The sequence below is a fragment of the Gavialis gangeticus genome, unplaced genomic scaffold (assembly GCF_001723915.1).
Source record: "Gavialis gangeticus isolate Ggan-Ray unplaced genomic scaffold, GavGan_comp1, whole genome shotgun sequence".
In the NCBI taxonomy this organism is placed as follows: Eukaryota; Metazoa; Chordata; order Crocodylia; family Gavialidae; genus Gavialis; species Gavialis gangeticus.
Genome location: NW_017729029.1, coordinates 336,697 through 359,911, shown reverse-complemented (window position 1 = coordinate 359,911; position 23,215 = coordinate 336,697). Strand labels below are relative to the sequence as shown.

At 44.2% G+C, this 23,215-nt stretch overlaps 1 protein-coding gene across 1 annotated transcript; it reads right to left on the bottom strand.

The window, feature by feature from the left end:
• Positions 1-10,005: 10,005 nt before the first annotated feature.
• LOC109300446 (potassium voltage-gated channel subfamily C member 1-like) lies at positions 10,006-15,199 on the bottom strand. Its single transcript, XM_019521083.1, has 3 exons — positions 15,093-15,199; positions 12,613-13,164; positions 10,006-10,984 (listed from the first exon to the last, which is right to left on the bottom strand). Exons 2-3 carry the CDS (start codon positions 13,102-13,104, stop codon positions 10,181-10,183), a joined length of 1,296 nt encoding a protein of 431 aa, XP_019376628.1. The 5' UTR covers positions 13,105-13,164; positions 15,093-15,199; the 3' UTR covers positions 10,006-10,180.
• Positions 15,200-23,215: the final 8,016 nt, after the last annotated feature.

The window sequence follows — 23,215 nt, the reverse complement described above, 5'->3', positions numbered from 1 at the left end:
TTGACATTTTGCAGCTCGGCTCTAGCCAGTGGGTGGATCACCCTGCAGCCTGTCATTATCATGTCACAGAGGATTTCCCATCAGTTCTTTGCCAACCCACTAGGATCCAGATTAAAACTTTTTGGGAAACAAATTATGATGGGTATAAGACTATAAACATTGCTGTATGAGATGCCATGAGTACCAGTGCTCTAGAAATACAGAGGTGCAAGGTAAGACTGAACCTCTGTGCAGTGAGGTGGTCTGGAAGGGGCACTGTTTGTTCCTGGTGAACAAGGAGCTTGTGACAGACAATGTAGCTTCCTTCTGCCCTCGCTGGAGGGACAGACTATAAAATGGACCTTTGTGGAGGCAGGGCAGGGAAAATCCCTTTGGGCAGCTCAGCCTTCACATGAAGGACGGCTGGGAAACCCCCAAAGATGGGGGACTTTTCTATTTACTTCCTGCTTATATGAATGTATCATGTCTCTTGTCATTTTTCTGGCCTGTCTTTTGAGAACAGCATGGGTAAGATAGGGACAGCCCATTAAAATCACTGGGGTTAACCTGCCCTTTGTGAGAGTTAAACCCTGCACAGCAATCACTAACACCCACTGAGAAGCAAGTTGCCTGCTTTGGTTCTGAACCCTGCTCACCTCAAGAAGCTCAAAAGCAGTCTCAAAATATTTAAGATTAAATCAACTGCATTAGCTAATTTGCTTCCACTGTGCAAGGACTGGAAGGAAGGGGAGGAGCATAGAGAGCAGCAGCAAATCAATGCAGAAGGGGGGTAGAACCCGTCATGCACTCAGGTGCCTTGGGCAGCACCCCCCTGTACAAATACCAGCCAACAGGCTGACCAGCACAGAGAAAAGCTGTTTCAAGGGAGACTACTAACACAATGCCCATCATCTGAATACTGGCCTGGGAAAGATCTGACACTCGCTTCATCTGTGCTTTTTTGCCACGGTTGCCTTTGTGGTTTCTGTCTCCTGCTCTTAGTGACTAAGCGGGGACAAGGTCAGGCTTGATTTTTTCTGCTGGAATTAGGAGCAGCCACAAAATATACACTCCTTAGAAACCCAGCCTCGGATGACAGTGCCAAAGGGCGTGGGGGGCTGGCAGCCTTCATGACCACGCAGTTATTTATTACCTAGAGGATGGTGCGACAGTAACAGCTTGGCACTCGGCTGCCCACTGCCCAAGTTCTGAGTTTTTAAGGGAGGAGGAAGAGGGTTTCCATGTGAGATGGGAGACCAATCTGACATTTTAGGAGGAAAGGGGAGTTATTTGGCTCTAGGAGTTCATCCTAGATTTATGGCTGGTAGGAGGGAAACCATCAGGTTAAAACACATGAGTCTTCATTCCCCTGCAGCTGAGCTCAGCAGATAGCCCTGCACAAAGTGAGTGTGAAATGTTACCAGATCATAAGGATGGTGTCACGCAGTCACTTGGCCCTGGTGCAGATGACCATCCAAAGTGCAGGAGAGGGGAGAACTAAGCCTCATATTTTGTAAAAATACTTCCAGCCCAACTGTCCTCTCCCAACACTGGAGACAAAAAACAGCTTCAGTGAAGTCAATGGGTCAGTTCTGGATCCCAACCCAGGCAGTACAAAAGAGATTCAAGGTAATAAATAGCAGAGAAGGATTCCTCTTTCAGGGGGTGGTTTACATGGTACAAGGCTGTCTTTAAACCACCCCACATGGAAGAGGTTACACTAATAAGGGGGAAGTGGCCAAACTGTTGTTGTGTTCTCCCCTCCCTACAACATCCTCCCCAACACCACCAGATCCTGCTGATGCAGCTCATGTTTTGCATTGCCCCAGAAGCTTGATGAAACTTTTTCTAGCCATGACAAATGCCTCATTTCTTGATTCTGGGAGGATGAATGAAGTAGAAGTCAAATCTATTTTATGCTAATTCATACTCTCACACAAGTAATCAGAAGATGTTCAGTGGAACAGTTTTCCATCAAAAAAAGCAGTTTCATTGAAATCAAAACTTTCTAGAGGAAGACATTGAATCTGATGAATTTTTGATGGGCAAAAGTGAAAACAATTTGGCATTGCTTTTTTATTTAATTCAGTAACATCAGCATCTCTCAGTATGCTAAAATGCATTTCAGTACCTCTTTTTTTGACCTTTGATATTATATTAGGTTTTTAACTTTGGTTATATGAAACATTTTAGCCTTACTAAAATTAAATACCAAGGCATTTGTGAAAAGAAAACATTTCAGTGTTTCCAAACAGTCATCCGTTCCCAATAAATTTCCAGCTGGTTACTGTTTGACCTAATTCAGAACAACATCAACCACCAATAATCACAAATGCTAAAATTTCCCACAAGTGACTGGAATTCAGATGAGTTCTCTTTTCAGATCTGCTCCACAAGTAATACAGTCTCTATGTGGAAGTCTAGGGGTCTGTCCTGGTAGACTGGCTAAAGGTTTGAAAAACACCCTGTAAGGCAGTGGCTCTCAAGACATCCTCTTGTAACTTGTTTGAATTCAGCAGCACCTCACTTCAAAAATTAGGAAGTAAAAACAAAAATAATAAAGTGATTCTTCTGTTGCAAAGAACTCAGCCCACAACAGGTCAGACGGTTTTTTTGTCGCTGTGGATTCTTATTTGAAGCCTCTGGGTCTATCTTGTGAATCATGTATGGATGCTTGCACATGTATAAATGTTGCAGTGCTAATATTGTGCGGCAACCTTAGAAGGATCTCATGGTATCCTAGCCCGCTGCAACACCTCAGTGAAGAATCACAGCTGGAGGGCATGAACTTGGATTAACAAGGATGTTGAAGGCTTTGGGGAGGAGAAGGTAATGCAAAAGGGCTTTGCACTTTCCCACAGCAATATAATAAAACACATCCAATGATATAGTTTCCCAGGGGAGTCAGCAAACCTGTTCTTTACCTTACCGTCCTCAAGCCTCATGTGACATCTTGAAAACACCAAGCCCATGGAAAAAGATGTTAGAATGAATTTATGTCCTTCAAAAGATGTTTAGAAGTCTGTAAATGGGGGACTTCCCCCAACCTGCTTTCAAGGTGAAACATGCACAGTGAGATATGGTCCAGATTGCCCCATCTACTGAGACCTCTTGCCTTTTATTAACTTAATAGGAAAACTCTGAAACTAAAGCGCACTTAGAAACATAAGTGTTAGCCTAAACTCTTCTCTCAGCTAGCTGCTCTCAGGATTACCACCAAAGGCATCTTTTTTTCCCTCTCTCCTTTTCCCAGCACCCCTCTTCTAAGACAGAGTTCAAACTGAGACACACCTGGTCATGCTGCCCGGATGAGTCAGCAGATGAGCTATGCATTTCCATACACAGTCCTAAACCTCAGCACCTCCCTGCAAAAACTCACTGTGATGTAATGCCAGTTTAGGCAGTGGGAATATCTAAAATTAGATGGATCTAAAAGTGCCACTCCACATCCATGCTTCACTGCACATTTCTTTACAGAACATTTGGAGACAATTCTGGAATCAAAGCTAATTAACTCAGGCCTGGAAGTACCAAGCCCAACCTTTCAGGGCAATTGCAATGTCTTAACAATCACCATTAGCTAAATTATTGGTGATCCTCATCACCAGAAGTCACCTAAATTAGCTCCAATGACTGGAGAATCTTCAAACTACGTATCTTAAACATACGTTAGCAGAAGCAAGGGTTTCTTAGGGTGATATCTTTTATTAGACAAACTCTGTAAAGTTAGACAAGCTTGCCTAACTTTATCCCAACAACAGAGTTGATCCAGTAAAAGATATCACCCTAAGAAATCCTTGCCACTTGCATAATTTCTGGACTATCACAGCTACAACATGGTACTTACACTACCATAACATACCTTGGCAGTATCCCATATGCAGAACACATGAAAGCCTCCTTGGATCTTCCCCTATCATCCTTCCCCAGGCCTTGCTCCATTCACACCAAAAGAACCTCCAGAGATGGGGTTTTCAGAGATATTCAGACTTCCCTTTAAAACTTTTGAGGCTGCTCAAAGAATGTGGCCTGTCTGAGAACACACAGCACGAAGAATGAGGTAGGAAAGGGATGGGCTGTTGTCCATCTTTCTTGCCCCCAGGCTACATGCAGGCAGGAGACACAGCTATGCAGTGCAGTAGCACTTTTCAGTGAAGATACCAGGAGGAATTCATGACAGACTCTTCTCTCCCTAACAAATATATGGAAGGGTCAGGCCTCTTCTCCTCCTACATATTTTTCTTGCCCAGGCCAGCTCCTTGAGATGGTTTCAAGCCCCTGGCCTGAAAATCTTTGCAGCTCAAGAGCCCCCCTTAAAATGACCAGGTTAACTTTCTTATGTTCTGCTTTTACCTGGGCCTGGCCCTTCATTGGCTGCGCGAGGTGCCTGGCATTGGTGCTAGGTCCTAACTCTTTCCTGGGTGCCTGTCTGATCCCTTCATTGTGGGGTGAGACCTACAAAACTCATCGCCCCACCCCACTGCAAGAAGTAATACTCCTGCCTCTGCAGGAAGAATTTGCCGCTCCTTTCTTCCCTGGGGGGCTGTGCAAACCTGGCCTCAACGCAAACAGAGGAATTATTTTCCAGGGTGCAACACTCAGCCTGACAAGTGCCAGCTCGTGGCTGGGAGAGATTCCTTTCCCCTGTGACTTATCCCCAGGGTTCATTGTGAAAGCCTCACCTAGCTGTACCGGGGGTCGGGGGCAGATGGATCTGCTCACAAGTCAGTTCCCAGGACTTCCCCTTTTCACTGTAGTGGATGACTTTTACTCATACCACTACTCCAGCTTCGCCACTGCCTCCAAGCTCAGCTACTCCAGTAGCCCCAGATGTGACTGCTTGGGGGCAATTAGGAATGAGTCTGAATCTGGATTCAAACCTGATCCCCTTTGGGATTTCACAGCTGCTCCTTAGTCTTGGCAGTGAACTAAATTCCTGGATCCAAATGCTCCTTCATCATGGTGGTTTGGTCCCACTTCTAATCGGAGCTGAAAGAAGGCAACAGCTGAGGTGATAAACTACTAAACTTTGCTGAAAGCCTGCAGGAGAAATTGCTTTGCTGCTTGCAGACAGTTTGCATTCTGGGCTTGGGGTCTGACTGAGATGCAACACCGTAGCTGACTGCTCTGCAATGGTGCCCACTCCCAGAGCTGCTGGAAGGTTACTGGTAGCAAGTCTTTCTCTCCTGCAAACAGGAATCGTGTGGGCTAGTGGACAGAGCACTGGCCTATGATTCTGGAGATGGGCTCTCATCTACAACTTATGTCCCTTGCTTGTGCTTCAGTTTCCCATCTGTAAAATGGGGATAACAATAGTGACTTCCTTTGAGATCTGCTGATGAAAAGCTAGCGATAGTTTTTTTGTTCTACAGAGGCTCCAGTGCCATTCCCATCTTGGTTCCCATTGTGGGGCATAAGACAAGGACAATACAACATCCAACTGATCCCTGGTGATCAAAACAGCTTCTTGAGGCTGTCATTATTTTGGGTGTTGGCAAAAGCAGCCTGAGCTGGGACCAGCAGTCTCACACATACACCTCAGAGACATATTCCAGCCCAGTCCCCTGTATAGAACTAATGTTCTCCCATTTCAGCACAATGGCATTTTTACCCATCATCAGTGTCATTAAGGGCAGTTTAAAAGAGCACACCTTATGTGTAGCTCTGAAATGTTCATCTTTTCCCTCTCCTTCCATGGGACTGAAATTGGGGTTGAAATAAAGTTTTGCAGTATGTGTGTTTTTAATATCCTGGACAATATGCCCCAGTGATGGGACAGCTATTTAAGAAAAGCTTCCAAAGCTATTATTTCCCCTCCAGCCTTTAGCTGAGATGATGATTTTTTGCCTTCAGCACCTTGCAACTTGGCTGGATGATCTCTCTGGAGTGGATTATGTCATTTGCTGACTGGAGCGTCCACATTTAATGTATTATTATTTATGTGATTATTTTCCTTATTTAGAGCAGTTAGCCTGTATGGCAATTAGGCATCTAAGGAAAAGAGGTTCTTTCCCTAAGGAACTTATAATCTACATTAGAGAGATCATTAGTGAATAATTGAACTCTAATGCTTGGCAACGTTTCACAAGCAGAGAGATCTCGCATGTGCTACTCTTGCGACTCAATGGCAGACATCGATCTGACTTAGCCAGTTTAAAGACAAACAGCATATAGGTTTTTCAGCCATTCTTAGGACATCTATCTCTACAAATGCACACAGGTTTCCTATTCTCAGCTGGCATAATATGGCATGGTGCCATTGTCTTCAGTAGCCCTATGTCTATTGATGCCAGCTGACAGTCTGACCTGTGGCACATCACTTCTGTTCTTCTCAGTAGGCAAAACCCATTTGTTGGAAGATCCCCACAATGTGACAAAAGTGCAGGCTCTGGTGCCTTAACAAAATGGTTAACCTTCTCTCTGCCATTCCTTATAAGCTACCAGTTTTGGGTGCCTCACAAAAGGGAGCAGACTACTGTGGGACAAAGGTCAATTTGGATCTAAGTGGAAGAATGTGACTGGAAGTGATATTGGGTCCAGTTCTGGTTTCCAAGTCATGCTGACTCTGCAAAAATATATCATAGCCTGTAAGAGATCTCCCTCTGCTGGACACAGGCTTAATAGTTAAGTTCCTTAATCAGGAAAGTTGCAGTTAGTTCACTGTGAAACAACTGGGAAAAGAAAGCAAAGAAGAGGGGGAGGGATGGGTAAGTCAGTGAGGCTCATGCAGATGGAGTGTGAGGAAGAAGTGTTGCTACAGCATCCTGGAATATCTCTTAGACCTAGAGCAGTGGTTTTCAACCTTTTTTCATTTGCAGACCCCTACAAAATTTCAAATGGAGGAGTTGTCCCCTTGAATTGTAAGCAGGAGTATTCACATACTGTTGATTGATCATAGTCATCTTTCGCGGACCCGTTAGACACAGTTTGTGGACCCCCAGGGTTCTCCGACCCACAGGTTGAAACCACTGACCTAGAGATTAGGGAACAAATGCAACTGTGATATCTAATAAAGTTGCATGCTTGATTGAACTTGGACTCCAAGATGGTTGGAAGTATACGCTATCCTAGACAGCCAAATACTAATCCCGTTAGGCCAAGGGTGGGCAAAATGCAGCGTGGGGGCCAGATGTGCCTGCCAGGCCATTCTATCCAGCCCATGGGGCCCCTAAAAAATTTAAAAAATTAATATCAATCTGCCCTGGGCTGCCTGTCATGTGGCCCTAGATGGCTTGCCGAAACTCAATAAGCAGCCCTCTGCCCAAAATAATTGCCCACCCCTGCATTAGGCAGAGGGTGGCCAGATTTGGTGTATAAATAACTAGCTCCTGCAACAAATGGCTTCCATTATTTTTTAGGTTTAAGGCAGTGATGGAGGGGACATGGCAGAGCAATGCTATGCTGCCTGATCTTCTACCATGAAGTTCCATACGTACTCTTATACCACTGGCAAAAACCCCATGGCTACTCTGCCTGATACCAGCCCTGTAGATTCAGATCACTAACTCCTCTCTGATGGCCTTTCTTTCCCTGGTGCTAAGCACACTTGAGATGCAGGAAACAATCTTATTCTAGATATTGTGTGTTTGGGCTCTAATGACTTCACTTTTTATGTGAAATATTTAAAGCCATATCTTTCTGGCTATGAGAAGGAAGGAATTCATCAGTGATTGAGCTAGAGGGGGGAATAAAGATAGTAAAAGTTTTAATAAAAATAAAGCAGCTTTTACCTTATACCCCTATGTAATATAATTATACCCATGGACAAAAGTTAATAGAAAGTTTAATAAAAGTACAGTCTTTTAAACTTAGCATATAAAAGACAAGTTTGTTATTCAGTAGGCAACACAACCTTTAACCATTATCCTTACTATATTAGACACAGGATTTGATTTTGTTTCTTTACCACAATGGGAACATACAGTCTTGGATATTACAAAGAAAAAAAATATTTAAAAATAGATTAAAACAAAGGCTACTAAGTTAAAAAGTTAATGTTCCTACTTTATAAAAACATCTATGGCAGATAAAATATAATGGAAATTATATTTAATAACGTATGTTATGTTTTGTTTCTTATATGATAAAAACCATGTAGATACTGTGATTAATACTACAGCATTTTTGTTACACACGAATCATTAAGGGTTGAAACTGTGGTGAAGCACAGGATGTAGGAGATGAAATCACATTGACATTAAGGGAATGTTGTCATTGATTTAACTGGAGCCAGAATTATACTCATTCAGAGGGTTTCTTATAAAAAGCAGACCCATAAATAGCCTGGAACAGAAGTCTTGCAATTTTGAACATGCTTTCCACTAGGATATGCAGACTTTAGCTGTAATCCAAGGGAATATGCCATTAAAGGGCTCCCTTATTATTCACTGGGCATGTCTACACGTGTGCCCCACTGCACAGTCATTTCCAACCCTACCGCGCAGTAGCGGTGGCATCATGGTTAGTGCCTGCCGATGCTATGTCGCTGTACGGAAGAGCTACGATGACACAGTGCCTCATGTAGATGTGCCCACTGATGCAATGGCAACTTAATTGGGCCTAATTCAAGTCTCCCACAGTTTTTTTGATTGGTGTAACTTCCTTGGGTCAGTGTATTTCAAATCAAGATCAGAATCAAGTCACTTCAATTTACAAGTTAAAAAAAACCATACGCTGACAGTATTAGCTATGAGGACAGCAAAGTCAAACCAGCCCTGTTTCCTAGGTCACACTGAGAGAACAGCATAAAGAACACTGCCTCCTTTTCTTCCTTAATACAATATGAGAAGACAGAGCAGGATTTCTGTAGACCCCAATTACTCCTTTCTAGTCAAATTTATGATGGACTGGGAGTTGTTCCTTGGTGGATTTTACCCCTACTTGAAGGTGCTGTTGGGCCACATCCAACCCTGTATGGAAATGGATTTCTCTGCTGTTGGCAGGTGGCTTGGACTAGCCATGCATAGACATTGTGCCCATGGTCCCCCTCCCACTGCTTGGCATCATGGAGCTCCTCTGGCTCCAGGGTCCAGGTTCCCTTTGAAAATCCAGGCAAGGCTCTCTGCTGCCAGTAACATGGCTGGTGAGGAGACAATATACTTTTCTATGTGCACTCACCTCCCTCTACCCTGCCAGCCCATCGAACATTTCTCCTTCTCCTCCTTCCGCTTCCCCTCATACAGTAGAAACTTCTCAGTGGGGTCCGGTGCCATGGAGATGACTGACCCTCTGCCTTCCATGAAGGAAGGTAAGACAGTAGATTTAGGTAGCCCCCTCTGGAAATAGACACTAGTAGCAAGCTCTGCCCCTCTCATGTTAGCTACATGTTTCTCCCCAAGCAGGAAATCTAGTAAGGTGGAGATGTGATGCTGAATTCAGTGGCAATGCGTACTGGGTGCATGGAGGTGCACGTGCACCCTCTGAGAGCACTGGTGCACCCCTGACTAGCTGCGCTCCCCACTTAGACCCAGCCCCCCGGTTGCTGACTGGTCACTGGCATGTGCCCCCCCCGACTAAGGTGGCACCAGTTGCCCATGATGGTGATACTAGTGACTAGGTGCTGATGAGGCATATGGTCCGCATCCTCAGCTGTTGTAATCAGAGCAGCTCCTCTGAAGTCACTAATCTGTACCTAATAGTTATCTGGCCCAGAGAATCCAATGGACTGCTTTGCTCAGGGCTGTCAAAGACCTGGGCACCACAAAATACCCGCTCATTAAGTCCCGTTTTGAACTGATGTCTCTGGAGTTAGGGACATTGCAGGATCCTGATCTCTCTCTCTCAGCGTGGGCTTTCATCCCTGCATGCTCTGATTGCTTATGGCAGCTTTGCAAAATGGAGAGCACTGGCTTTTTTCATGCTGGTGAAGCCCTCTCTTTGATTCTTGATGAACCCATCCAAAGTGCATTTTCCCCTCTTTGTCTGACATGGGACAGGGGATGATTTTTTTCCCATGACTCTTGTGCCCATTGTATTATCCTGTGTCACTGAAGTGCTGCTCATCATAGTGATATGCCATAAAGTGCATTAGCCACTAAAACTGAAAGCTACAACTTGCATCTCGGTCCCTGCCACTGGGCAAATAAATGTGGCATGGAATATTTCTAAATGTATGTGCTCAATCCGCTTTGTGGTTGGAACAAATCCCATCAGAATTAATGCTGAAGGGCACAGAGTGGCAGCAGCTCTACTATCAATGGCATTATTGCTTTCTGCTCATTTTCAGCTTCTGTTTGGATATGGCAATGGCATAGTAGCCTTTAAACTTGGCTAGGAAGATGGGGATTGGGATGATAATAGTTAACATGCCGAATATTGCAGCTAAGGCAGCTGTCACTTGGCCAAACGTAGTTAGAGGGATGATGTCTCCATAGCCCACCGTAGTGAGTGTGATGAGAGCCCACCAGAAGCAAATGAGAATGTCTGTGAAGTGTAAATCTCCAGTGAAGGAAGGATGAATTCCCAGCAACTCTCCATAGAAAAAGAGGGAGCCAAAGAAGAGGGTTTCAAAGGCCAGCATCATCAGCAGGATACAGATCTCTCGGAGGATGGACTTGAGTGTGTAGGACAGGACTCTCAGGATCAGAGGGGTCTCTATGAGCTTGGATATCTTCAGGAGTTTGAGGAGATAGACTACACGCACAGAGCCAAGCCAAAGGCCAAGTGTTGGCATTTTCTGGATCTGCTTGGCTGTGAAGAGCTCAATGTAAACTGGGAAGAGGGAGAGAAAATCAACAACATTCAGGGGGTTCTTGAGGAACTTCTTTTTGTCTGGGCAGAAGCAAAACCGCATTGAAAATTCAAAAGTGAACCAGAGGACGCAAAAAAGCTCCAGGTGGAGCAAGTACGGAGCCTGGTGGTAGTACGGCTCATGGACGACATGGGTGACTTCAGAATGGCTGACTATGGTGAAGTTACCAGCAAAGAAATCAAACTGGGCCTTTGTCTCCTCACAGAATATGATGACGATGCCAATGATGAACAGCAAGGAAACGACAGCCAAACACTGCAGAGAAATGGAAATGTGAGAGGTGACATTAGTTCAATGTAAGGGCATTGCATAAATTCATAGCCTCATTTCATCCATATGATCCCTCATTTCAGCCACCTGATTCCCAGCATTAGACATTCCCTACTCTCAGACTAACTTTAACCCAATTTCCTTCTCAAAGTTGTTTCACACATTCACAGAATCTTTTTTTCTCTTCTGTCCCTTCCTACAAAGTGGAGCCGAGTCAAAGAATATACCTTGAACTGCTGCCATCTAAGATTGTAAGGAATGGGAGGCAGATCTGACAGCTGGAGAGTCATGGGTATGCATCATGGCTGATCATGGGGCAGATTCACTGGGTATATCCACACTGCAGAGAGGCAGCAGGGGCAACTTTAACACAGCATCTCTGGGATTGATGCCTGTGAACAGTAGTAGGTGGGTAGGGCATGCCTGACAATGCTCCTTCTTCAGAAACACTAGAGGCACGGTGCAGAAGTACCCACTGAGGTCTCCCTAAAGCCAAGTATGTCTCAAAGGCCCTGCTGCTTCAGACAGGCTGGAAAATGTCTTCTGTCTTCTCCAATTTCAATTTACTACCTCAAGTACCTGTTTTTCTTATATGAAAGAAGTGTGGGTGGCACCAGCGAGGACGTACTGTGTGCAGGGAATAGGGATAAATAGCACGGGAAACAGCAGGAAGCATGAGAATAAGAGAAGTACTCTTGAAAGCACTAAATAACCACTTAACTGTACAGAGCACAGCAGCAAATAGGCAGCACCAGCATGCAAAGCAGTGGGGCACAGCAAAGGGACATAACAACAGCAGGCAGAGCACAAGAGCAGTGATATGGCAGACAAAGATAAAAAGGAGTTTAAGTAATATGGAATAGGATATACTGGGGAGCTGACCCACAGCACAAACTGAAATCAGCTGGGGGCTAACAAGGACCTGGGACAGTTGCTTAACATTGGCTTGACCATGACATGATTTTAGCCTGTTTTTGAGCTCTAGAAAAGCAGGGGCCTGGGCTGAAAACACTGATAAAGAAGCAGATTTGATTTTGAGTTGCATCAGCCAGTACAGATGGTAAATATCTGAAGTGACCATTCCACAAATAACCCATAGCCTCAAAGCTGTTCCACGGAGGCGTTCAGCAGTTATGAAAATAAATCAGATCATAAAGTGTTCTGAAACCCCCAGATTGGATGCATTTGCAATAAATAGACAGTCTGACTCTGTCCTCACCCCGCGTTTAGAGCAACCCAAATCCACTAGTTTCAGTAAAATACTGGCAGGAGACATAACTGGCTCACAGGCTCCTAAATGTTTTGTTTTGCTTATGTATGTTGTATTGCTTTTGTATGTTTTGTATGGCTTAACAACTAGTAGATAGCAGGACTAGAAATCTTGATGAGGTAATTGCAGTATGATCCCATGAATAAGAGCAAATGGAAATCCATACTAAAAATCTTGGTGAATCAGGCTTGTCCAGGGATATTTTTTTTAATGCCATTATTCAAGTAGGTGTAAGTAGGACTCTGGACATGTGCGTGGAGGTTGTACACTTATTAGTTTTGCCCCCAAGTTTCTAAATTCCAAGAACCCCAACAGATATAGATTTGTGCTGGGGGAGCATTACCTTGGCTCCTACTGAGGAATAAGGCTTTTCAAAGATAGCCCAGATCTTTGGCTGCCACCTGGCTCTCCAGCTGAAATCCCTTCTTTCCATCTGGACTATGAGACACTGGTCATCAGCAAGCTCATTCTCATCCCACATATTGAACTCTTCTGGCTGCCTTTCCTTGTTGTTCAGCTTCAGCCAACAACAGGGTGCTAACTGTGCATCACTTATCTCCCAGAAGGCCAGCTCCTCTTCTAAGACTGACCTGCAGGTGTCTGCAGGGCAATGGAGATGCTTGGTTCTGTAATAGTTCAACACATAGCCAAAGAGTTCAGCGCTCCTGTCAAAGAAAAATTCTTTGGTGCTAGAGTCATACTCGTACATGCTATGGGCATGAGGCTCTGTGAGCCTGCACAGCTTGGTTCCTGGGAAGGTGCGGAGGGTGCTACAGTAAGTTTCATGCCTGATTCCCCCAACGTTCAGGATGATCTTTTCCTTTGCACCTTCCATCTTTCAGGGACCAGGGGGTGGCTGCACGTCCTCTCTTGTTTCCGTTCACCTCTACAGATCCTGCAAGAGGGAGAAAGGATAAGAGCAAAAATTAAAAGAATACAACCTATAAGACTGCAAGACTGAAGCAGGAAGGTTTTCTATGGCAAGTCACACCACCACCACTGAACTTTGTTTCATAACCTCCCTGAGCACTGCCATTTCCTAGAGACCATGCCTGCCCTTCTGCTCTGTTCTGCTTAAGATGGGTTGGAAAGCCACACTCATCACTGTCCCTGCTATCCAAGCCTCTTCTGGTAGTGTGCTAGCAATGTGACTAACATCTGCCATGAATTATTTGTTCTCTCATCCGCACCCCTACAGAGAAGTGTGAGCAGTGCAGAGCCTTGTTTGGCTTGCCTTCTTGTTTAGGATACATGTCTTTCTGTATTTATGTTAGAGACGATAGGTGCAAAGACATGCACCTTGCACTTGGTGCAGAAGGGGTAGTCACTCTGCAGCCTTGAACAGAGACCAAAAAGGTTTTGTCTCCTTCAGGGACAAGTTTTACCCTTATTGTGAAAAGTGCTGTTGCGCCAGAACAGTAACGTTTTCTTCCAGGGTCTTCACCCCAAAATTTTGGGAAAATTTTAAGACCACACCTATGGTGCCACTCCAGGAGATTCTTCTCTCTTTCCATGTGGCATTGATGCTAGTGGGATTCAGTGCTGTGTGACTGCAGAGCTGTGTGGAGCAGCCCTGTCTGCAGTAGGGATGGGAGGATCCCCTGAGGTTCTGTTTTTCCCATGAGTTTTCCCATGATGGAGTCATGTTGGACCAAGCTATCTTCCCAGCTGCAGGATGCTATTCCTGCCTGGGGCCTACTAACAAGACCCCTGGATCAGCTAGGGGGGCTTCCCACAAAAGCCACTCCCTTCTCCCAGGGGCTGACTGCAGTGCCTCCATTCCCTGGTACTCCACCACTGAACACTAATTCCCATTCCATTCCTGATTACTTACAAGCTGTCATCAACTTTACTCCATGGAACATGAGACACATTGAGCCCAAATGTACGGAGTTCATTACTCAGTCTGGTAACAATTTCATTAAAGGAAAAGAGATTCTGTGCATCATCTTCAACCCTCCCACACTCCCCAGTTAATGGCAGCAGGACAGAATCAGGACAATGATGTCCTTAGCTTGAAAGGAGGTAATCCTGCCTTGAGGTAACCACAGATGTCACACACCCAGACACCTCTGTCATTTCTGACCTTCTATGCCATTACTGGAGTCCCTTCCTCGTTGCCATCTGCCTCCTTTACTGGGTCTTGTTGTCTTCTTCCTTCCCATACACACACATACCTGCACCTTGCCATTCATTTCTGTCTATAGCCTATACTTTGGTATAGGAGAATGGCTTTCTGTGCCAGGGTCATGCATGCAAAGCCTCCCACTGGCACGGGTCTCCTTCCTTCTTTCCAGAAGGTCACTTGTGCAGTCTGGGTGGTCTGAATCAAGGAGTGGCCACAGCCTGGTTTCCCCAGTGACTTGCTGGTTGTCATAATTTGAAGCTATGAGAGAGGTCCAGAAGGGAAGGGGTTGCAGACTATTTCCGCATGTTACCAGGCTATCTGCAAGGTGCCCTTCCAGCAAAGCTCAGTAAGAGGAGGCTGGAGCCTGGGCTTACATGTTCAGCAGAAACACAATTAACTGATGTTCAGCTATCATGCTGACTCGTTCAGCACTTACATATGCACAAACCAAAAGTTCATATACAAACACACACTGCATTGAACTGAGTGATAGGAAGTAAGGCTAAGAGTCTGCATTCAGCAAACCTCTTAAACACTTGTCGTTCATTCTACTTTCAACCATCTAAAAAGCAGAGTAGTTTTTAGAGCTCTTGCTAAACCTGTTTACCTCTGCTGAGAATATTAGATGCCTCCCATTCAAATGTACGAATCCCAAGTGAGAAATCAACTAAAAAGTTACATTTTTAGATTCTTACCTTGGTGCTGTTGCAGCAGCTTTGTGACCAGGAATGAAGGGAAGAAACCTGGAAGAAGAAAGACAAGTTCAGTGAAAACAGGATGTTCAGTGGCTGGGCTCCAAGCTTGAGGCTCATGGATGCCAGAAAACAAAACCAGCCAATAGAACAGCAAAGATGTTGAGCTCCCCCCTCTGAGCCTGTCCTATCAGCAATTGCTTTCCATCCTCAAGGGAATAACACTCGAACAAGTCAACAACTGCCGGGCCAGATGTGCTCCTGACCACATTACACTGTGCCTCTGCCACCCGCTGTTCTTCTAACAACCTCAAAGGACAACAATGTTTTGGAAATATGTGGATCTCAAACTTCATAGGCCCAATTTAAAATTAAAATGTTGAACAACAGAAATGGAGGGTGAATTCTATTTTTTCTTTTTTTTCCCTTTCCTTATTCCCTTTTGTTCATTACTCAAGTTAAAGGGGGGAAAACAACACCCCCCTCCCCTTTTTATAAGGGGCTTTGTATTTATATTGGGCTGCCAAGGGATTAATCTTTTGTACCTGCAGGATTTAAAGTTTTGTCACTGATTATTTTAGGAGGAATTTAAGCATATAACTGTTGATCTTGGTAAAGAAAGATATTATCTAACCTAGCTATGTTTGAGATGATTTTTTAAATTTCCTCTTCAAAGGCCATGCTTAGATTTGTTCTCTCTGGATACTTGAATAATTGTCTCTAGATACACCTTCATCATGTCTAGCCTAAACAAAGCTGTTCACTAAGGCCCCAGAATTTTGGTTGATTTAGTTTTAAATTGCATAAGCATAGGGACAGACTGGGACCTCGGCAGAGGAAGTGTTAGCGGACAATCAAGCCAACTGGGTTCATTCCATTTAAATTTAGCACTTATACTCCTTAGGACCCTGAAATCCTCCTTTCTTCTATCTGAAAAAGAGGCATTTCCATTTGGGTCTTACAGGCTGATGTACAGAGCGGGTTCCTGGTCTCCCCAACATACACCATTCCTGCAGTGAAAGGGGCCATAAGCCACAGTAACTGAACAGCTGACGGTTTGTATTTCCAAAGGTGGAGCACATCCATCAATTGGGTCCACGCTGACCCCTCACTCAGCCACCAGCAAGGGAACGGGGCTGATGAAGACGCATGGCAAGGAATTGCTGGTCCACTCTAGGGCCAACAGTAGCTGGTTTGACTTGAAGCCTCGTCTTGTGGGGAGCAGTAAGCGGTCTTTGCCCACCTCCTTAGTTTGCCATTGTGTGCAGCTCAGCCACACCCCACAGGCAGAGGTATTCCACGGACATTGCCCTCTGTTCTAGTTTTTGTGGGAACATCTGGGTCTAAGTGAGACAAAGTCCTTCTCACAGTCACTTGGTCATGGACAGTATATTTGATTCCACTGTGGCTTCCCATGGAGTGTCCATAACCAAACTGTTCCTCTCCATCTGCTCACTCCCCACATTTGCCCAGATTTATGACTCTGGAGCCTTTCATACTATGAAAAGCCTTTAGTTATCCCGTTGTTTTCTAAACCCTTATTTAAATATGGGTGTCCAATTAGCAGTTCTACAGTCTCCAAGTCCTTCTTTATATCCAGTGAGTTTTTGTGTATCCTCCATTTGCTCCCCACCCCCCATTCTCGGTCCCAGACTAACTGATGCTACCTACCTGATTTGTCTCTGTTCTTCTATGGTCAATCTTAGCTTCATATTTAACAAGGAAGCCATAGGCTTTGCAGTACTGTCTGCTGGATACTGTTGCATGGGCAGGTTAAACATTTGCATTCAGTCAGGTTACTGAAGCCCTGAATGCTAGGGTGGTATGATCCAAAAGAGGAAAGCCATTGAAATAATGGAAAACAAAATTATACAAGCTGTTCCCGAGGTCTGAATAAAGCTCTTTGATATCTGTACAACAGCTTGTGCTTTCTGATTGTTGTTAAAAAGCAGATGAAAAGTGCAAATCCAGTTCCCGAGCACAGGGCCCCATTCCAAGATTTTTCTGCCTGGTATCTTCTGAGAATTCGCTCTCCCTACATGGGGCACTGCAGGAGCTTGGCAACAAATGTCAAACCTCTCCCTCCTCCTTTCACTTTTCTTTGAGTAATGAATCTCTTGTTTCATTTTGACCTAGATTTATTAAGACCCAAGGGCCAGGCTGCTTGGAGAAAAGTAGTTACTGTAGTAAACTTTGCTGCTTTTTCAAAGCCCACATTTTAACAAAACTGACTCAGCTCCACTTGCTGTTGAAATGAAGTCACTGCACTTTTTCAAATAGTGGTGACCAAATCCATCTGCTAAATATGCGGGTTGAGCTATTGTTTCCTATTTTCCAGTTCCAGATTCTTTATTGCATTTCTCCCCAGCTTAGTCTTGTAATTAATCAAAGAAACTTTTGAGTACAGAACAGATGTTCTAGGATATTTTCCCCATTTGCTCATATAAAGGAATGGCTGAACTATGTTCTCACACCAATCTACAACTGGTGTGACATAACTGATTGAAACTGCTGTGCCTTTACACCAGTATAATAGGGAGAAGAAGAATGTGGTCCAAAGAGATTTATAGTCTGCAAAAGATTAAAAAGGTTCTTGAAAGGAACAGGGGATTGAGATTTGCAGGTGGAGATGACCAGCAGTGTCTCGTACAAAAGGTGCCTCCGAACAACAAATTCTCAGTATGTGACATCTGAGGTCCTGAAATGCTTGTAGGAAACAGAACCCAAGGGGATACAAAATAGTTAACTAGTTCAAATCTATCCCCATTCAGTAGCAAATGAAGGGCATAGTCTCTCCCACCAACCTGATGATTCTGTGCTCCTCAAGTTTTATAACCTACTGGCCTAAGGGCCTTGTTACATGGTAATTTGGGGTGGCTCCAGGAGCTCTTAAACCCTGGATTGTCCACACACTAATACCTTAAAGTGGCTTAAAGCACTTGTTATGCGGCTCAAAGTTATGCCATTCCAGGGCAGGATCACCTCTTGGTAGGTATAACCCAGCTCCTGTTCCATTAAGGGTGTAGCCACTCCACACAGATGTGCCACTCAGTTTGAAAGTGTGACTGCTCCAAACTCCAAGCTAGCACTAAGCTGATCAACATTTTTAAGTGTAACATAATAAGGCCCTAAGCCAGAAGAGCCCTTTTAAGCTGCTCTAACTTATAGGACTGTTTGAGGATGAGGAAGCAGTAAGTGACTGCCACCCGGTCCAGACCACAATAGAGAAGAGAATCTGAGCTCAAATTGTTACTATTTTACAGATGTTCCCTGTGTGTTAGAAGTAAGCGTGGGGAGTCCCTCCAGTTCTGAGGCAAGAGGTGTTTATGCCATGATGCCTGCTGCAACTGGCAAGTTTTCTTGCACTTAGCAGAGAAACCGAGGAGAAAATGGACCATGGAGGTAGAACAAACCCCGCACTTCTAGAAGAATACTGTGCTCAATGAAGAAGAAACACATTGCTAGGCGGGGGGAGAGCCTACACAGCTGACACCCCTCATGTGCCTTTTCTAAGGGTCCATAATATAATATCACAGGCTCTCTCTCCATTTGCAGTGTATCTGGAAGTGCCAATAAAATAGCCCAAGAGAGAGCAAGTATGTATTTGCTACAGGAATCTTACTCACACTGTACTAAAATTAGCCTTCAGGAAGCATAGGAAGTTGACAAAGAGACTCAAGAATAGTAACATAATTAAGAATGAAATCTCGGTGCAACCCGATTTAACTTAACAGGCAACTGTGACTGTGAAGGCCAGTTGGAAGAAGCACATTCAGAATAGAAGTGTGACAGAGTGGCTGGGGGTGAAGAGAAAAGAACCACGCTCGCACCTTCCCCTTCACCTGTAAGGGGTCCAAGAGGTCATGGAGCCCATGGTCCAGGACAGCATGGAGGAGTGTAGGGGTCGGAGGAGCTCCTAATCTGGCCCTTATGGCTCAACATCTGATGCAGTCAGCAGTATTGGAGATACGCGGCTCACATGGGTTCCTCTCTTAAGAAGATGGGATAATCCCTGCATGACCCATCACCTCCCTGATCAGTATCATCCCAAAGTCGTGGCAGGAGAGATTGCAAGGACTGGGATACCCTAACCTTCTGAGGGGAGAGAACGGACAGTGACTGTGTTGTGAAGACATGGCTACATAAAACCACCAAGATGTTTCTTCTTTCAAAAAAGGAAGTTGAAGATGACTTGGTCACAAGAAGATACATTTCTTAACCTGGAGATTTTCAATTTTTCAGAATCACTATTCTCAGGCAGGTAACTCTTTTGGACAGCCAGTGGGCTTTTCTTTCTGGATCTGCCTGCAGTCCAGCTTGATGTTGCTTACCAAGCTGCAGCAAGATGACTAAAATAATAATGTGGCGGATTACCAGGATGCAGTAAAAGCCAGAGGTTAATTTGTTAGCAACACACTAAAAAAAAAAAAGATCTGTCAGCATATTTATGGGATGGAATTCCACAAGCCTGCTGAGAAAGTTAGCTGCAATACAAGTAGTTTATTTTGCTTGAAAAGTTAAAATAATTGGCATTTCTATTATGAATACGACATACCAGATTTTCTCTGTTGCATTTTATCTTTCTCTTCTTGGGAGTGTAGCTACACAGAAATGCTGAGCATTGCCACTATATGCCCGGTTCTCATGCTTTCCATTACTGCAAACAGACTTTTGAGTGTAGGGGGAAATAGGTCAGGGTTTGCTAGTTTTGAAGTAACCAGAGGCTAAACTCTTCTAGATTTATAAGTCCAAGGGACAGATTTTTTTTCAGTGAACTCCCATGGGGAAGGGAGAATTTCCACTTCCTCTAGGGTCAAGGTCTTCCCATCACCATGGGAATCATACTCACCTCATCTGCACAGAACAAAGTTTACAGGTGCCTTTGTAGTTAGGATGTTTTTTTCCACCAGATGAAAGCTCCACAGACAACAACCAAGCCAGTATGAAGTCTCCAGATTCATGCATGAAGTTCCCACAGGGGCTTCTACAGAAACCTCTCTCAGGATTGTCATTTGCAAGAATATAAAGGATATCTGCTTATCAGGTGGAAAAACAGAAGGAACACTTCCCTCTAAAGACATTAGCTAAGTAATAACCACAGATAGAGCTGCTGACAGCTTATAGCTGATCACCAAGGGCTTCTGGAGAAAACCTAAAACAAGCACTTTTCTTACATAGTTTATTCCAGTTAGCCACACTGAGCATAACTACAAACTTAGCAGTAGTGCTTTGGGGAAGCTGATACTTGGATTTCTTTTACATTGGAACTAATATTCTCAGTCTGGAAACAGGATTGAGTGAACTGATAATCTATTCTGGAAGCAATTGGACACATCTCCTGACAGGCTTCCTATTTGGAAAAGTTCATCTCTTCTTGAGAGATAAAAGAGCAACATGTAGATCTCAGTCCTGAGAAGCATTTTGGGCACCTGAAGGACACCAATTACTTCTTGTCAGTTCTGGCATTACTGAGTGCCAGTCCTGAAAAGTTTAAAGAGTTGGGGACTGCATCACCCATTCATAATGCAGCAACATCCCAGTTACATTGCACAGTTACAGGATTTATCTCAGAAAAATATTTAATAAAAGTCAAATTATTTTAATAATTGAAACTTTTTATTATGTTAAATATGTATAAAAGTTATATATTTGTAAATTATGATTACTAGTTTAGGTTTACTATCAAAGTTACTTTAATACTGTACATTTTAGAATCATTTAAAAGAAGGGGGAAAAAGGAAAAACTGTAGGTTTTTATATCGTTACACACTGCTTGTCAATGTGTGACTTTCATTTAATTGTTGTTAGTGTCTTTGCTTTTATAATCTATGCAGAGTAGTAGAAAGCTTTGGGTTATATCTGCCCAAACCTTTCTGGCAGACACAGTATGATATATATTAAATTTAGTGTTTTTTGCATTTTATATTTATTTTGTTTTTCTTTTCCCTCTTTTCCCCCATGATCTTTTCAAGAATTTGCTTAGGAATGCATGCTGTTATGAGCTCTTAATATATGGGAGAATGTGAGTATTATAAACTACAGCAGCATACAGATAAATATTGTATATTTGATTTATGGAAAGTGGCAAATTGCCAACCATATACAAAGTTGAACATAGAAGATAGTCATGGAGAAAGTCCAGCCCTATCTAATGTGTATCTTGGAATGGTAAGGGCCTTAACAGATCTTTTAAAAAGAAGAAAATATTCTTTTCTCAAAAATCAGAGGGCTGATAATGCTATGCTCCAAGAAACTCATCTGTCGGTAAAGGAGTCTAAAAAATTGGAGCAAAGTTGGCTTTGGTTAGCAACCTATACTGTGTATAACACAGAGTCATATGGAGTTTCTATTTGCGTATGTAAAAAATGGTGCCCATATTTAACTGACACAACTTATGATCCAAGGGGTAGATGTGTTGTCACAAATGTTAAAATGATGGATTTTATTTTTATTTTGGGACGCATCTATGGTCTCAATGCAAACAATTCAGCATCTTATCATTCTTTTTTGTCTGAATTTGAATCTTGTCTGAAAAGACCATCACATTCAAGGGAAAACCTGCATTCTAAGAATATTTCTAGCTACATTTTGCAGACCAAGGTGCCTGAGAAGGAAGCCAGAATAACTCATGGCCAGTGCTTCAGCACATCTCCAACTTCTGGTGTGACTCTCGGAGGAGGCATGAGCAGGTTTTGGGAGTGATGGAGGCAGATCTGCCCAAGACTTCCATTCCATGCAATGCTCTCCAACATTGCCTCTGTTTCTCCGCGACAGCTACAAACTGGACAATAGCTTCCTGGTCCCCTCAACAGCTTCTGCCTGCTTTTTAGCCTGCAATACTCCCCTCTGCAGCAAGGAGGCACAGCACTCTCTACATGCATCTGTGGTGGTGGCCTGCTCCAGGGTTGTTGACAGCAGTTCTGCAAGCATCTCCATTCTGTCTGGCTCTGGCATCTGGCTGTCCTTAGGGCTCCAGTAGCACACTGCGGTCTTGGGTTTAAATGAGGTCTGGAGGCTGCAGGTACTGGTCCTGAAAAAAGTAGCAGAGAAACAGGTTTTCATTGTGAGCCTCCAGGTTTTACAGATAAAATGATAAACTTTTCTACATCAGCTGTCTGGACTGTTGTCCCCCTTTAATTCTACCTTCTGGCTTCCAGAATGGATAGTTTATGCTTCTCCTTGCTTCCCATTATATGTCTTAATGAGATCCCACATTCCAGTAGCCCTTATGCTTTAACCTCCCTGGGACATGCCCTGGGAGGAGTGGATGAGGAAGCTGGAAGTGATGAGTGATTGCAGTGGGGTGGAGGGGAGTTGTTGTTGCCAAATTTCAAAGTGGGGAGGTTCTGGATGACATGTAGGGCACCCCAGAACCCAAAACCCTGTCCCAGGAGTGAGTGCCCTGCTCCTGCTAGCTGGCGAGAAAGTTGGCAAAAGTTTCTGAACAGCTTTTAGAATACAGCCAAGGGAGTAGAAGGGGTGTGCTCTCCCTGCCCCCACCCTCAATAGTAAAAAGGGCAAGAATCTCTGCTAATGGTCCACTATTGATTTATCAGTCACAAAATTCTCTCATGTCCAGCTATTGCGGCACAAGATGGGTGTCCAGAAGAGCTGGAAGTGGGGATGGGGGGCTGCCTCATACTCATGGCTGTCATTAGGGTGGGATGATGTTGGGCATATCCACCAACTACTGGGGTTGAATGGAGTCATCCCTACAAGGATCTGTGACAGCTCTTCATGAGTGGTGGTTATTTGCTGGGCACCAGAGATCCACCTGTCATCTTGTGTCCCCATATCCCACAGCTGGAGGATCTTTGTCTCGGCCCTGCACTGATGCCAATCCCACTGATGTCCACAAGCTGCAGAAATCTCATGAAATGCATCATGGTTGTGGGGCCTTGAGCAGAATGCCTAGGATCTCTCTTCTTGAGCACAAATGGAGAGCAAGTTGAGCACCTCTTCCCAGAACCATCTGACAGAGGAGGAGGATGCCAGATCGGCCATTGCTCTGAAGCAGGGGTTTTCAACTGGGGGTATGCATACCCCTCGGGGTCCTTCCGATGACCTCAGAGGGTACTTAGCAGTGGGTGCCTCTGCTGGCATGTCCGCCGCCAGCATGCTCACCG

What these genes read in the sequence shown, in the direction of transcription:
- LOC109300446 (XM_019521083.1), bottom strand. Translation starts at nt 13,104, where the DNA reads ATGGAAGGTGCAAAGGAAAAGATCATCCTGAACGTTGGGGGAATCAGG. An exon ending in ATTCCTCAGTAGGAGCCAAG is followed by an intron (nt 10,985 to 12,612) that starts GTAATGCTCCCC and finishes ATTTCTCTGCAG; the next exon opens with TGTTTGGCTGTCGTTTCCTT.